Source organism: Trachinotus anak, unplaced genomic scaffold, assembly GCF_046630095.1.
Source record: "Trachinotus anak isolate AG129_WGS33_773 ecotype Australia unplaced genomic scaffold, CSIRO_AGI_Tana_v1 ptg000013l, whole genome shotgun sequence".
In the NCBI taxonomy this organism is placed as follows: Eukaryota; Metazoa; Chordata; class Actinopteri; order Carangiformes; family Carangidae; genus Trachinotus; species Trachinotus anak.
In genome coordinates, this window is record NW_027273864.1 from 18,038,379 (window position 1) to 18,055,763 (window position 17,385).

Sequence of the window (17,385 nt, forward strand, 5' to 3'; positions counted from 1 at the left end):
AAACCTCACCATTCATCCTCACAATGTCATTTGGGGAACTATCCTTAATAATATGAATTCATTACCAACTAGAGCCATTCAAAATCCTCTCCACACTGCCACTAAACAGCCGCACTCTACTCCACTGACCCTTATTGTCAAGGGTGTGAAAAATGCCACAGGGTCAGGGGTAGGATGTCCCATCTGTCCATCAAACATGAAAGTCACCGAATCAACAGGCACTGGTCTTTTAAATGGGAGGGGTGAATGCGTCAGTCAGTGAGGGGAGTAAAAAGGCAGTGGATTACACAGACAGACAGTAATCTATAGGTCTGTCAGCCTGTCACTCAGACTGACCCTGGGTAGCTTTGCTTTAATTGCAGACTGGGATGAGAGAGAGGGGCCCGCCTTTAGCCGACAATTCACATTATCCATTAAAGATGTAATGGCTGCCAACATGTTTCATCTTGAATGACATTTTTGGTGCTTTCAAAGCACATATTTAACCTATTGGAATGTAAATTGTCTTTTTTTTTTTTAGCCTGTAATTATTGTCTGTGAAGCCCCCTCATTTTTAAGTAAAGCAGGCCGTTCATGCTGGGAAAGATCATCACATGCAACATTCCTTTGGTCATATACTCAAGTTAGTGCTTCCTTTTTGTAGGATACTTGAATAAACATAACTCAAAAGCTGAAGGCATTAAGGTGGTCTAAGCTGACTGCTCCCTTTTGAAATCACACTTCAATACGCCACCAGTCTGGAGCTGGATGATGTACGTCTTCCTTCACACCTCTGATAAGCTCAGCTATCACCTTGTCAAATTATCATCTTCACAGAGACCCTTTGACATAGAAACATGACAGGTGGTGATGATAGAGAATGTGAAATATTTTGGCATCTTCTGAAAGATAAAAGACTGGTGCGTCACTGCGACAAAGATTTGTCTTCATATTCTGTTTTTAATTCAGCCACTACAGGTTAAATATGTTCCCAAACTACACTATTTCCATAACAATGTTCTTTAGCAATCCCACTGTCTGCATTCCTTTCTGCCAACCCTTCCCCCTCTTCAGCTCCTTCTCCCTTTGCTTCAACTCCCACCATTCCCACTACCATCATATCCATCATACAGCTTCTCTTCCACTAAGAAAAGATGAATGCCCTTGACTGACAGCCGTCATCCCCCCACTTTGTTTTCCCCACTCATTTCCTCCCAGTTATGCCAAGCAGACAAGACAGACAGCGAATGGACACGTTAACATGGGCGCTGTGTGACTCACAGCAGCCAGTCAGCTTAGTCTCACCAGTTGGTCTTCCTGTAGTTTCTTATCTTCCCACAGCTCTCACCAAACTTTTCTGCTGCGTTTAATTTAATGTTTGGACCAAATTTGTGTGCAGAAAATACAGTTATAAAAAGTTATTGTTCAAAGGGAGACAAACTAAAGATGGTTGTGAGGGAAAGAGGCAGTGGGATGCCCAACTTGTTGATAACTGGTGTCATCAGGAGACATAATATTAGTTTTGGACACATGAACACATACAACTCATCATGCCATCAAAAAGTCACCGAAGAGAGAGGCATACTAAATCATGGACACAGACGAAAAACATACTAAAAGACCCACAAATAAAGCTGCTGCCTAGTTTTGGCCTGTCCTGGGAAGGATCTGTGAAAAAGGATATTTAATATAAGCAGGGCCAATGTTAGGCCCAAACCCAATAAAGGAAACACTAGCAAATAACATCTCACATTTGTGGGGCTCAAGCTGCTCTGACTCAGGCCAAAGGAAGAAAACATAATATTATTCCTGGGCTGCTCCCAGGTAATAACAGCTCAGGAGTTACCTGTAATAACTTGTCAGGGAATATCTGTGTGTTTTAGTTTGAGAATATACTCAAGAATTGTCCAGGTATATTGGTGGTTAATTTGTTTTTCTTGTGTTGCAGAGCTTAAAACACTGGAGAGGCAGAGTTTGTGCTCTGAGTGTAATTACCCTCAGAATCGTCAGCTGAGGTCAATGCCATATTGATCTGTTGCTTCACTGGGGCACAGTTGGCCACTAATGGGATGGATTACTACAGGAATGTTATGTTTCTTCTCTTTAGGGGGAGTGTTTTGAAAAATCTTGACCTTCTATGAGCTAGGTGTCAATTAATCGTGATCGTTTGGCAGGTATAATGTTCACTATCGTCACCATCTCATAACAGTTTTAGTTTGTATAAAGTTAATCCAAGGCAATTTGGCATCAGAGGAAAATTCAAGGGATTACCAAAGTTAGTATACAGCATCTGGGAACCATGAAAGTCTGTACCAAAAATTGTACCAGTCCACCTTGTAGATACTGAGATTTATGAGAGGAGTCTAAAATTTGACCTGTTGGTGGTGCTGCAAAAAAAATGCAGTGGATCACCAAAGTCACCGGGGGTCATCCTCTGGGGACCATGATTTTCTATACCACATTTCAAGGCAATCGATCTGATGTTTGTTGAGGTAGCCTGAGCCAAAGCGGTGGCCTGACCAATTGACTAACAATGCTCCATTGCCAAGAAACAAAAAATGGCATCAGAGGTCTAGCAGCTCAAGAATCAAGAATGTCTCAGTACAGCAAACCGCATCCCTGAAAAAAAAGTTTCAGGAATATTCTATAGACGGTTGTTTCCGTTGGTTTGCAATGAACTTGAGGTCTTATGGTTATGCATGCTTGTCTCAGTCTTTGTGGCAAAGCTTCCACTTGCTGTTAACCGTGCACAAAGGCTGTCAGACAGATGAGCAGGTCCTCACTGCAGGCTCTAACTCCAACACCCCATCTGAGGTCCACGCCACGCTGCTCAGCAACCAGCCGCCTGATTGTTGAGCATTATATGGTTGTCCCCTGCCTGTCATATGGCATCAGTGCACGAGGCTCGACCCAGGATCTGTGCTGACATGTACCTGGTCGGGGGTGACCCTGTCTTTGTCTAGCGCCGACGTGGGGTCAAGTGGGTGTATGCAGCAGCAGTGCATGCAGTATTATGTTGATTGTGCAGAGGCAGATGGGCTTCTGGCACTCGCCCATTAGTGGCCCGTGGTATGATAACTCCACAGACTGCTGGTGACCCCGGAGCTCAACTGGCTGCCCTGTCTGGTCATTTGGGACCGAGGTCAGGTTTATATTCACATCTTAAACCTCTAATTGACCGTCTCGTTTCATGCCCAACACAGGACGAGGCACAAAGGATACCACATTTCCCGTTAGCACATTTAATCCAAATGCTCCAGCTGAGCATCTTAAGTGCATTTCGACCTAAATGTTTTAATGCGTGTTTTGAAGTTATGCTTTAAAAATTCGTGCAAAAGCTCAAAATCCAACCCCCCCAAAAAGCCCCTCTTGGCTGAGGTCAAAAAATGCACCCTGTCTCTTCAGGTGGCCCAGTAGTTGAGGAGGCATACTACAAAACATTCCCAGTTCAACTCCAGCCAGTGACCTTTGTTGCTTGTCATCCTGCCTCTGTCACCAGGGTAGCTGACAAAAACACCACATGATGTATATGGACAGACGAGACAAAGTCATCCATTAAAATACATAAATACCATCTTAGCTTGAAAGCAGCAATGAAATGCAATGATGTGTCAGAGTTATTGGTCCTTGTTTGAATGTGCCATCATGTCACATTCTCCTTTGCACAACACTTGCTGATGGACCCACATAAGCACAAACATTTTATTTTGTCAACGTCAGAGAAACTTTCTTAAAATATGCACTTGCATCACTGCATCAAGCGTCGCTGTTCAATCTCATTAGACATGTCTCTTAACTCCTTCTTCATGCTAGAGTTAAATACTTCTAATGGGTGAAGTATGAGCCTGAGAGTCATAGCAAAATACATCAGCACCCTTCTTCTGCCACCTGTGGCATGCTGTGTGCCAAAGAAAGGACTGAAGGAATCAACAGAAAAAGGCATGTGTTATCTCGATGGACTGGTATGCAGACAGGGGGTAAAGTGGATGCTGGCAGGATCAGACAAGCCAAGGAAAAGGAAAGGTGTTAGAGGAAGCTGGGTGATAAATCAAAATAGCATTAACCAGGCATAGAGAGGAAGATTTAAGATAGATAGGGACGCTGTAATTTTTTTGGTAGAGCTGCCTTGACAACATCTTTAAATAATCCGCCCAATGTTCTGGATGGTGTGCAAGGCTGGCGGAAATGCTTAAACAATCTGTGGACGTTGATGCAGGACAGGAAAATGATAAATGATGGGGAGATATGCGTTTCCTCATCACTCCTCACTGAGCGATAATTCAGTTTTATTTTGTAAAGTCGAAGATGCAGCACTTTGGTTATCGGACTTTGGCCATCTCTTTCTGTAAATTTAAAAACATCCAAATGAATGGTTGATTGAAATAACTGAAAGGAAGAAAATGTTTTGGCCTCTTTAATATAAGAGGGAATCAGATAGTGCTTAACCTTATCTGGACGAGTGGTTCTTGGAGGAGTGAACCCTTACACATAAAAACACAGTGGTGTTCCAACTTGTTTTAGTTTCCTGCACTCCATCCTCACATTAGTCCTTCACATTAAACAGCAGCATACATCATTTGTATTTGTCCACCTGAAAGACATATTAATTTATGATCCAGACATCAAAATTTGTCAGTGCCTTCCAAAATTGTTCCAAACTATTGTTACCAGAATGAAACTGGTTTCTGATCTGACACCTCTATGGTAGAGGTTTGGTTAGGTTTAGGCCAAAAATATATTTTTTTAAAAACACAAAATCTTGGTCAGGGATCATGGTTTAGGTTAAAATAACAACTTGGTTACAGTAAGGAAACAATTGTGGTTATGGTTAAATGGTAGGAAATAGGAAATGAACAGTAGTCTTCCATGTCAAAGTCCAATGATTTGTTAACCCATCCATCCATCTCAAATGGTTCCCTCTGCAGATTTTGTGGTTTCATAATAATGTTACAGTATATTTTCCTTCATTCCTGACAGATTAGAGTCATAATTCCAATTCAGCTAAAAGTCTTTGTCACTTGAACATAAACATCTGTGTCCACCATAAATGCTACATCAGCATTATACCAGCATACAGTGGGAAACGCCACTCCCACCCAGCAAATCGACTGTTTGCTCACATCCCATCTGGAAGAAGATTTACAGAGCATCTGAACAAGTATGCCCAGATTACGGTTTCTCACCCTTGAGGCCTTTTGACTCCTCAAAACTCCCCTCCATTATTTTTTTAACTTGAGCCTAACAGGCCTGATTTGAACTGCATTTTCCAGCCTACATGTCACTTCAGAATCTATTGCATGAAGCTTTTCAAAAATCTCCTCACATCTGGTAGTGGATCCATCAAAAACAGCAGGGGTAACTCATAAAAGCTAATAGAGTGCATCTTTTATGTTTTATAGAATAGTACTTATTTGCTCATTTGACCTATATACATGTTACACATATTTCTTTTTAAATTCAGGCATGTACTATTTTTGCCCATTTTGAGAACTTCTCTCTCCACTTCTGTTCTGTACCTAAGGTAGCAGCTGAGATCTCAGTGTTTTTGTGTATTTGGACACACAATCAATGCGTTTTGTCCTTTGTCCAACTCATGCTTAGAGCACGCATTGGGGAGCCTCTGTGTGCCTTTGTGAGCTGTGTTTTTTTTTGTCCCTCCAGCAGCATAGAGGGGAGCTCAGCCTCCCTGTGTTAGCTGCTGAGGAGCTCTCTCAGAGTTCAACTCAGAGTTTCCATGCCTCTCTCCCGCCTGCTTTGATAAATGGAAGTTCTTACGTTCGCTGTCAGGCTTCTCTACCCTTGGGACTCCTCCTTCCATTCTCACTCTTCCACCACACCATTTGCTGTTGTGGGTGAAAAATGACCACAGGGAGTAGAGTGGATTCTCAGTGCTGGACTGGAGAGTGGAACACCCAGACAGGGTAGAGGTGGCTGTTGTCCCCAGTGGACCCTGAGTCAACACTTGCTGCTAATGGTCTCTCTAAATTTACCTCCTAATTACCCCCCTCTTATTGCCCCCAGCTAGCAGCACACTGGCCATGACCTTGATACACAAGGAACAACAGGGCACTCTTAAAATTGCACTTTGTTCAGTTCTGGTTCAAATCAGAGAGAAGTGAACTGGTTTATCGACAGGAACAATGCAAATTTCAGCGATCCCAATCAAATGGAGGATTAAGAGAAATCTGTATCTGATCTGATAATCTGATTCCTCTGAAAAAGAACTGTGCATCTGGGTGTTTGTTGACAGAGAGGGAGAGTATTTGTTGTAAGTGCCCGGTCAAAGGTCAGCCAGGGAGTGGAGGATTTTTCACTCATTCACACCAGCTCTGTCCCATTATTCAGCCCTTCCCATAATGCCTCTAACCTGTGTTGTCACCGCTGACCACTGCTGCCACCCTGACCAGCTCACTGCAAACAGCAGCACAGCTACAACAACAAACACAGCTTCATCATCATTACAGTGGCTTGCAGCATCTGCACGACCCCAATCCCACACATACACACACACAAACACTTCTGCATACAATGGCTAGCCACAGGCTCAGACTGCGCCTTGGGATAGAGCATTTTGCAAACAAAGTAAAGAACCAACCAGTGTTTTTCATGTTCTCCAAAATCCAGAGATTAGTCTTGTAGAGGAAGAGTTGATTTCCTGAAAGGCAGGGCTTTGTGGTGCAGCATCTCAGCTTTGATATGGATTTCTCATTTTTCATGGCAACTTACTTTTTTTTTTTTTCTTTGAAATGTAAAGTATGCTTAAGGAAATTATACAAACTTAAATGTGTCTCAATACTTTTTGTGTGTAACCAAGTTGATGAAAACTACATAAGGCTTTTTTTCAAAAATATACATATAATATTAAACATATTTTATCTAATTTGATTTTTGTTGCTTTTTTAACAGCTGTACCTACACCAGTGTCCTCTCCCCTTACAATCATTTCTTAGGAGGTGTCTTTTCCCCTGTCTGCCTTTTCTCCTCCTCTTTTTAACCAACCCATCCCAGTATCATCATGACCACCCTGCTCTCTCCTGACCCAGCTTGGAGCAGGCACCCTGCCTGACCCCCCCAGAGATAATCCTGATTATGCTGAAGTGTGTAAAGAGGCCAGGATGAGCTTTCACCTCAGACCCCTCATGGCCTTTAACCTTTCACCTGCAGCCCCTCAGGGCTATTGAGGGCAGCTGTCCGTGGCGCTGTGTGTGTGTGTTCATATAAGGCACTCCAGGCCTTTAGTTGTCACGCTGTATTGGTTTTTGCTGAATATAGCAGGTGAATATAGTTTTTCTTTGTTTCTTGACTGGATGTCTGGAAAATGAGGGATAATCATGTATTATGGTTCATTCTTTTGTGTAAGAGGTGGGGAAGTTGGGTTTACATTTGAAAAGCAAATCAAAAGCCTTGCACTTGTCTTGTAATTCTCTTCCCTGCATGTAATCCCACTGTCTCCTCTTCTGATTACTACATGTACAGTATAACATGAAGTTAATGAAGGTTGGGTTTGCAGACCACTGAAACTAAATGACCTTCCCTGTCAGTTGAAGCAGAGATCCTCCTCTGCTCCCTCATGCTTTAATTAACCTTTCCTGTCATCCGAAACTGCAGAAATAGATTTGTTATAATCTCTTGTTTCCGCTCAGGAAGTAAACTCACTACTTAAATCAATCTTTCTCTGCTCTTGATTTGTGCAGTAGAAGACAGGTGTCCCTGATTTGATGTGAGGATCAGAGAGCTCTACTTTTGTTTCTGTGTACACACACACATACACGGAGTATCAGTGGCAGGCAAGCGTGAAGAGCATCTGAGTGACAGCATCCGGAAGAGGAAAGATAAGACATAATCTGGTGCCAATTATTTCTCCTTGACAGGCACAGGTAAGCAGCAATCAGTTCCAGTGACATGTGTACTGAGTCAATAGTCCAGGCCGCAGAGGCTGATTATGAGGTGCTGAACGGAGGCAAACACAAAGCTGAGACAGGTTGGGCTGATAAGGCTTCCCACTGCTGTTCAGCCCTTCTGATATCCTCGATGACCTCTCCATCCTGATGCACTGGCCTCAGATGTTCAGTTTGCATTTGGGATTTGCAATGAATTATACTCAGACACGTGTAATTCTTTATTGTGTGCTTTTACAGTAGACCGATGAATCAAAAAAGTTCTCATACTTACCCGACTTAACAGCTTTGTCAGTGTCTTCCAGAACGACCCCTTTTTCAAAGTTGACTGATGAGTGTTGTCTGATCTGCAACCTCGATGATTAATGACTGCTAAAGTTTAGACAACTAAAAGTTCTTACCTACAGTTAAGTCCCCTGTGCATTGGATCTTTTTAGCTGTCTGAGATGTTAAGTTAACAGTCATGAGAGGAACTAAAAAATATGTGGTTGTTGGCTGAGACACATCCACCAATTTCTAACTTGGGGGACCAAAGACAGCCTGCAGCAAAATTCATAGTGTCATGAATTTATTTTTCACAGTGTGACTATTGCTATGACCCACAAAAAACGTGTGCAGACCACTACTTGTCCTTGCCATTTATATTTCTGTGCAAAGAGACGCAGTACAGTGAGGTAATTAGTCAACTTTAGAGGTGCTAGTAGGTATTTTTCAGTGCTTCCATGCTAAGCTCAGCGAGTCACCTCCTGGCTTAAGCTTCAAAGTTTACATACAGACATGAGAGTGGTATCAATCCTCTCATCTAACTCTGGGCAGGAAGGTGAAAGGCTGTGTTTCCCAAAATTATGAACTAACTTAATTTGCTGTAGGAGACATATTGAAACCGCAGTCAAACGTTTCAAGGTCAAAGAGCTTTTGTGACGATACAATGCAATGTTGCATGTTTGAATAAATTACCAATAATTTCCTCTTATTGGTGCAGATGGTCTCAATATTAGAATAGTGGCTCCTTCACTTTAGAAATAAAAATCCTTTTAGGGACACATCTGTGCATGCATGGCTGCAGACAAGCTGCAGCAAGGTGTGGCCACACCTCTATGAGAATGTGAGCACCAGCAGATCGGGGAATTTAGAGAACATGCCAGGGATGCCTGGGCAGGTATGTGGGATTTTCTGCCGCCTGCTTCCTTAAACTCTTTCCCTTCACCACCACCTTCTTCTTCACCCGAAACACACACACACACACACACACACACACACAGATACACACACTGAGCAGAAGAAAGGGGAGATTTCCAAGGCTGTTAGCGGCAGGCTTGTCTGGGAGCTGCATCTTTCGTCATCCCTTTACAGACACAAAACAGGGGTCACTTGTGTCCCTTTAAGGTGGACCCAGCAAAACCACAACATGGTACTAAGCCTGGCCAAAGGGCTGCATACCTTGGCTACAGAACAGAGCAGAGAGTGACCACAGTGCAGAGGGATCACATCAACAGGTGGACAGACTACAGGCTCAGTTTACCACCAGATGTCATTCAGATTCTGGGAGAGCAGTAGGAAGAGATTGGGTTTTATCCAACACAGAAGGTCTTCAGCAAACCAAAGACAATTCCACATGCACACTAGGGAGAAAAAAAGATGATTTAACTGTCTGCCTCTGTGTCTGGTAGTGATTACGAAGACCTTGCTGGGAAACTTGGTGATATACACCAGATCTTGTGATCTTTAAAGTCAGACACTTGTGCCCTATCATTGTTGAATTTACCAGCTGGTTGTAAATTCAACCGTTTAACACGATGTCAAGGCTGTGTATTGTTTTGTTATATTTTTCTTGGTTTCAGAGGCATGGGCAATTATGGCTGAGCTGTAATACACAGGAATGCTTCTGAGCAGAAGAGTTTGTGCTGACAATAGAGCTTATGAGTGCTTTGAGGTGGACTGTTATCATACTTTACTCCTTATCTCGCCACGCCACAGGCATTATTTCAAAGAAAATGTGTTTTAGCATGTCTCGTCTCGCAAAGATGTAATATTTCTCCAGAGTGCAAGATTGCGGCTTCATTTTCACAGATTAAAATGGCAAGATGAATAGAGTTAATGTTCTGTATAGCGTTGATAGAGTCATTGTATTTTAGCTGAGGGGACTTCTAATCTTCATATAGGCTGTAAATGTGCTTTGGAATGAGTCCCATGTGCTGTAGATGTTGAGAAATTCTTGTAAATGACAAGCAGTCCTGGTTGGTACTTGTACCCCATCTGATTTTCACCATTATATCCCATACATTATGACCTCCGACAATTTTATGTAGCTTAAGAATGGGGCTGCATACAAAAGGGGGGGTGTAATGAAGCTCAGCATGTCACCAGCTGACTGTTTTTACACTATAGCCTAGCCTTGCTTCTTACATTACCAGCACAATACAATATGCTTATCAGAAATATGCAGACCTCCATGGAAAGCTTTTTTTATATTCTTCTTTTTTCCTATAATTTTCATCAAACACAGTCAAACATTTTTTCCATTATTTGTCAGTGGTCTCCTACAGACATTTAGCTGTGGGAAAAAGTAAGACAGAGCAGTGGTTGTTCAATAATTAGAAGTTGTCCAAACCACAATTAGATATAATTTCCAGCCTGTGAATTCTCTGTATAAAGATGATTCTTCCATTTTGAAAATGTTTCATACAGTTTATTTTAATATAATTTAGCACCTGATAGTGTGTTTCATTTGTGAATTTTGTTAACTGCCAATACATTTTTTAATGTGCTCAGACTGAAATTGATCGTATATATTACTGCAGCTGACTATCCGTTGGTCCTCATGTCATGCTGGTTGTCATTTTCATGATGCTCGTGGCCTCAGCAAGATCAGAAGGGTCTTTTTTTTTTTTCAGGACAAAATTAAGTCTGCTCCAAAACTGATAGATATTGATCCAATAATCCTGAATGGGAGAGAGAGAGAGAGAGAGAGAGATGGCAGACTGTCAGACACTCAAAGCTGTTAACTGTTAATGTGTTTTGCTGAATGTTTATTTGTAATGTAGTAGGTTATCTGCCTGTCGAGTCTGTCTCGTCCATCTGTCTCTCCACTCTCACTGAACTTTGCGGTGACCTAACCGCTGTCGGACTTGTGACAGCCAGTCGCCACCAGCGTGCTCCCACTCGGATGCCCCTGAGTGTGAATCTGAGTGCAGGGGTGATAAATGTGGGATGTCAGCTGGTGACTGTCCCTGAAGCTCCTGTGTCGTTGGACTGCTGGTCCTGCCAGAGCAGCTAGATGGCAGAGTGTATGGTTGACACGCAGACAAGGATGTAAAATGAGACAGGATGTTTATGGAAAAAGAGCGGAGATGTACCGTTTTAGGATGTTCTCTATGTGTGTGTGTGCGTGTGTCTGTGTACTGCATCTCATGGGGCTCGTTCTCAGGTTGCTGTCGACACCTGCACCTGTGTCCTCCCTTTACTGTAGTAGTGCATGGACCAACGCTGATATCGTAGCGATCAATAATATAAATCACGGTTGTAACCCCTAAATTTTATTCCTCAGCTCATTGTAGCTGCTCTTTCTTGCTCCATTACTCTGTACAATATTTGAAACTGATCCACAGTCAAAAGATATACTGCTGCTCCAAATATACTGCATTCCCTGTGACTGCTTCACAATAAAAGTCTTTCACCCGTTGAACACCTTCAATGTGAAGCAGCAACAGTCGAAATGTTTGGTGGAACTAACATAATGCAGCTCTGATTCAATGTAAGGAGAGTGAACAGTAAATAGTGGGGCTGATATCAAATGAAATAGCAAACAATAACGCTGGATCCCTCCTGTACAGCCAAGCAATTACAAAGCTACAGAGGAACGGCAGAGAGGGGCACTAACAATGAATGCTACTATAAAGAGAGTAATTATAGAATTTGAATATTAATGCTACAACCATATATGGTACTCATTTGATTTTATGAATTTTATGGCAGATTTTAAATTGATCTTCACATATGTACAACACAAACTTAGAGACTTCTAGGTTTTTAATTTCAAGTTTGCTTGGAATCATAAATTTTGATAGAACAGAATAAACGTTTGTAAGACAATACTCCAGTATGGCCATATCACCACGACATGACTCACTATATATTTCTGTCCAGGAGAGTGGGAACAAGCATTACAGAATATGTGTCTGGAGGGAACTTATGAGAATTACACGGGTGACAGCCATGTCTATTCCTGTTTACTACCTTATCCACCCTACTGCGTGCCATGATGCTGCACCGTGACGGCAGCATTTCACAGTTCCTGAAGGAGCTCAGCTCAGCACACCAGCAGCTGAGAAGCTTTCTGGAAGAGGATTCATGTCAGTACTTCAACATGTCCTGTGCAGGTGGAAAACATCACACTGTCTTTTATTCCAAGTAAAGTCACAAGTTCTGCTTCCTCCTGGTCAAGGCAAGCTGTTGTAGCTGTTGGAGGCATTTTTTTTTCATTATCAATCACTCTCAGACTTGGTTTAAGAGAACAGGAGGGCGTTTGTCTGGTCTCATTGAGGTGGAACATGAACAGGTCCCTCTATTCTAGTTTTCTCTGCAAATAGAACAGCAGGCTTAACTTCCTCAAGATCCACTTTCCCAAGCACAGTTTGAAAGAGAGCAAGAGAAAGAGAGAGACCTCCTATCAGATTCTCTTAACAGCTCGGGAGGTAATGGAAGGACCGGGAGAAAAAGCTGCTTTCCGTACACCAGATCTCCACTTATCTCCCCTCACACCCCAAGTGTAACTTAAACTCACACACCAGTGATTTGCCCTGAGCAGTATGTGAGCCATTTGAGAGCAGTTTTATTTCAAAACTGTTTTAATGGTGATACAGAGGAAAACAATGTGGGAATGTTATGTTTGATATGAGGTGAGACTAAGCCTGGGAGCAGTCGGCATCTTTTCTGCTGCTGTTGAAATGGAGAATTCACAAGACGAGATTATAGCGAAGGCCATCATCTCTTTCATGGCTTGACAGAATTGGAAAAAAGGTGAATGAGACCCAGGGTCGGACTGAACATTATCTGCTTTATGACCTTTTGTAATAGAAGCCTTGTGATGAGACTGCAGCTCATGATACCAGTAGTAGTCCAGCATAGATGGGTCCAATAGGGAAAACCAGCTCAGGTCAAAATGAATAGTCATGTAGCGTTAACTTGACTCCTCACTGTCGCCATATGACTAAACTGTAACAACATCTCGTAGGAAACATAAATGTGAACAGATTACATTTTCTAGAATATGTTGTTATTTCACACATTTGATAACTCACAAAGAATTAAAAAAGTCCATCTTTCAGTACAATATCTGCTTGTAGTGACTACGGCTTTAACATCCTGTTGTATGGTTATGTTTAGGAACTAACAGCACTTGGTTGAGGTTCAGGCAAAATTGTGGTCTTGTTTCATACAGAAAAAGTTCAGTGACTTAAGAGATGATATGTTTATTCATATTTAACAAAAACCACCTTTTCTGGATGTGGGTCTCTATCCACCCCAGCCACCTCCTGGCAACTCCACTGCCGTTAATAAATGTAGTGCAGCTTTATTTATTCAAAAATATGTTGCCTCTGAACCTAATCCAGCCAGTGATTACATTTCATTCAAAACATATTTGCTGTACCAGTTTAGTTGTATATGAATTTAATTTCAAGGAGACAGGCCTGGATTCACTGTTTGCCTCCTTGCTTTTGTCATAACCAGATTTTGTCTGAGGATAACCCTGTAATGGCAGGATGTAACTGTAAGGCTGAGAGAAAAAAAGCAGAACAGCTTCTGTAAATTAATTTAGGAGAGTCTGATAGTAGGTTTGCGCATCATTAGCATACTGTGTGTGTGTGTGTGTGTGTGTGTGTGTGTGTGTGTGTGTGTGTGTGTGTGTGTGTGTGTGTGTGTGTGTAGTTAAGATAAATGGAGAGATCACCTCTAGTACTTTAAGAATGGAGGAACTTTGACAAACCAAAATCTCTGTGCCAGAAATGAGCAGCCTACACACATCTCCTGCGACCATGTCTGTAGATTCCGTTTCCCAGTTTTTCTGTTTTTTGTTTTTCTACCACAGGCTTACAGGTACAGCACAAACACAAGCATTCATTTCCCACTCTTTCTGCCTCTTTTTTTCTTCCAGAGTTAAAGTCTACCGGCACAGCCCACCACTTCTCCTTTTTGCTGAACTCAACCGACTATCGTATCCTTCGCATGGACGAGGACCACGACCGCATGTACGTGGGCAGCAAAGACTACATCCTCTCTCTGGATCTGCACGACATCAACAAGGAGCCACTCATAGTAAGAAACCTGCCACGTAAATGTTAAACTGGATGAGCTCGGCACAAGTTTACAGCTAACCAGCATGTCGACTCTTTCCTGTCAGATCCACTGGCCTGTTGTCCCCCAGAGGAAGACTGAGTGTGTTTTGTCAGGGAAAGACACCAATGTAAGTATTCAAGTAAAGTGATATCAAATTGAATTATGTGCTGCAACAATTAGTTTATTATTAGTAATTAATTAGTCACTTGACAGAAAATGAATTGCCAAGAGCTTAATAAGCAAAAATGTTTCCTGGTTCCTGCTCCTCAAATATGGTCAAATATATGTAGTATTTTCAGCTTCTCTTTGTTTTATATCTTTGTAAATTGATTGGATTTTGATCTTGGGCTCTTGCATAAACTGAACAATAAATCAAGTCTATACATGTAAAAATAAAAGAAAAAATAAATCACGGTAAAAGTAATTACCCTGTTTTCATACAAACCACTCAAGCAATTCATCAACCCTCAAGACAAAGTAGGACCCATTTAATGTACCAGTAAATATCACAACCTGCGTCCTTTGCGACCTGCTGCACGTGTAAACATCATTTGAGGTGGTGATATCATTGTGTAAAATACCAAGTGTGTCTTTTCTGGGGACACTTTAGATTTGAATGTGGCACCGGGGTCACTGTCGGACATTTTAGAGCTCCTTCCAGTGTGTGACGAGCTGCGAAGCTCTCATTCACTGTCTCTGCATCCCTGATTGCTGATTGCGTACAGCTGCCACCAATTAAGCTCGAGCAGCGGCTTGAACGAGCGGTCGTCTTCAAGGAGAGCTGAAAACATACAGTATTCCACTAACCGACATATCTCATACGATGTTTCTATTTTTTTAAATTTTTTTTTTATTTAATATAATTGTCTTTTTTTTTTTTTTTTTGCCCAATAATTATTTTACCCTTTGTTGTCCTGACAAGCAGACAAAATGAATTAACCAGAGGAAGCTACAGGCCTGTCTGAAGTGTTAATACGATCCAGACATTCAAGCACAGCGGCCGCAGCGCAGCCCCCACAAGGCTGAGATGGAAACTCATCATTGAAATTCATATTAAAAAAAAAAAAACAAAAAAAAAAAACAGATCCTTCTCTTTTGATTTTGTTCACACATTTGGAGTGTGTGAACCCCCCCCACCACCACCACTACCACCACCCACCACCCACCTCTCCCTGAAAACACACACACATACACACTCATCTCATCCATGTTAGGGGTGAGCGCTGCCAGAAGTGGTGAGCACCGAGGGAGTGATGAGGCCCTGGCTAATAACCCTGCTCTCCCCTGCTGGTCGAGAGTGCAGGCTGCTGTTTATCCAACTGGAATGTTCATTTATGCGTGTTTGGTGACCCGCGCCTCTCACCGCCTCTGGCTACATCGTACCGGCCTCTGTATGTTCATGTGTGCATGTATGCGCTCCTGTGTGAGTGTATGTGTGTGTGAGGTGGGTTTGAAATTTCATCACTAAAATAAGAAATAAAATTGGCCACTGCGAGACATCTTGGCAGTCTGCGCCGCTCTTTAGGGAATGACAGATGATGACAATTCAAAAGCAATTCAGAGGGGATGTCGGTTCAGGCAGGAGGTCAAAGGCAATCATCCCCGCTGTGCTCTCTGTGGGGGAGCACAACTGTGCGCCGAATAATACACACAGGCCCACACGCGTGAACACACACACACACACACACACACACACACACACACACAAAAACACATCCTCTGAAACCTCTGACTTGTGCATCTGTCGTGTTGCTAGGATCTGCCAAAATCCCCCATCCTGCATACAATCTTTTTTTTCTTTTTTTTTTTATGCTTGGTACATCCTTTCTTTTTCGCCAGCTGTCACTAACAGCCGACATGACGGACAAATCTGAACAGATATCATAAGCCTGTGCATTTCTGTAGTTTGGAGTTTTGATTTGGGCGGATTGCGACCAGGAAGGCAGACAGCTGGTTAGAAAAATAGAGATTAGAGAGCTGCAGACCTCGAAAGCACAGAGCTGCTTTCACCAGCAGCACCTCTTTGTCTTCAGTCCAAAAAGAAGTCTGTCTAAATTCTCACCACTTGAATAATTAGAATTCTAGACTACATAAACCCCATTAAGATTGAGATTTTCACATCAATGTCTTTGTATTTTTCTAAAAAAGCCCTAATTGGATTTTAAAATCTCCAAAAGCCAAAATTTTCACTCAGCAGTTTCTTTTGGTCTAACCAGAATGTTTTTCAGTTGTCAAGTCTGACAGAACATTGAATTGGGTTTACCCTCAAACACACTTGACAGCTCAGATGCACTGCTTTTCTTGGTTTCTGCCACACAGTTATATGGTGTTTGGAAACATTTTCCCTCCGACAGTGTGGTCTGATGTGAAGCCTGGGCCAAGCCGCCACACTGAGCCAGAGAACGGAGCTGCCAAACACAAGCCAGCCAACAGTGGAAATGATAGATGTGATGGTTTTAAGCCAGGCAGAGGGGTTATTAACCATCAGTGGGGCATTATATGTTATGTAACTATTTTTTCCATTGCAGTTTTATGTTCAGAGTCTTTTTTTTTTTTTTTTTTTTTAACCTAAATCTCTAATCCTGCTGGGTTTTGTTTTGCCCTCCCTCAGGGGGAATGTGGAAACTTCATCCGTCTGATTGAGCCATGGAACCGGACCCACCTGTATGTGTGTGGGACAGGGGCGTACAACCCCATCTGCACCTATGTGGACCGAGGACGCAGGTCACAGGTAACCAAAGACACAGCCAGGCAGCCATGGAGACATTGTGACCTTTGCTCTCCACCTCTTAAAGAACCATATCTGTCAATCGGTCTCGGATCAGAGGGCCTCCTTCTGCGCTTGCTCCTCAGTTTCATGGGCTCTGCTCTTCTTCTATCATTTTCTGCCTCTTAGTTTTCATCGATTCGCACGGTTTCACGGTCTGGAGGGTTCGAAGAAAAAGGCTCATGGCCAGTCCTCCATAGATCTCCATTATTATTGCAAAATTGTTGTTGGTGAGGGACCTAACTGCCACCGCTTAGAGTTTGTTGCAGCAACAATCTTCTCTTACTGTGGGGAATAGCATGTTGACAGTATATCTATAGCAAATGTTCCCCCCTCGTAGACCTCCCTCCCTTCCTCACCTGTTTATACACACCAGAGCCTGTGGCCTGTCTTTCTGTCTGGCTG

At 42.5% G+C, this 17,385-nt stretch overlaps 1 protein-coding gene across 3 annotated transcripts in view; it reads left to right on the forward strand.

The window, feature by feature from the left end:
• sema3fa (sema domain, immunoglobulin domain (Ig), short basic domain, secreted, (semaphorin) 3Fa) overlaps positions 1–17,385 on the forward strand; it is a 50,265-nt gene that overhangs the window by 16,118 nt on the left and 16,762 nt on the right. For 2 of the 3 annotated variants that reach the window (XM_071493457.1, XM_071493458.1), the window contains exons 3-5: positions 14,032–14,192; positions 14,278–14,340; positions 16,825–16,944. In XM_071493457.1, the coding sequence (XP_071349558.1) occupies positions 14,032–14,192; positions 14,278–14,340; positions 16,825–16,944 (344 nt within the window). Of the gene's footprint in view, positions 1–13,842; positions 13,915–14,031; positions 14,193–14,277; positions 14,341–16,824; positions 16,945–17,385 lie in introns of those variants that run through there. The other variant, XM_071493459.1, reaches the window with a different exon arrangement.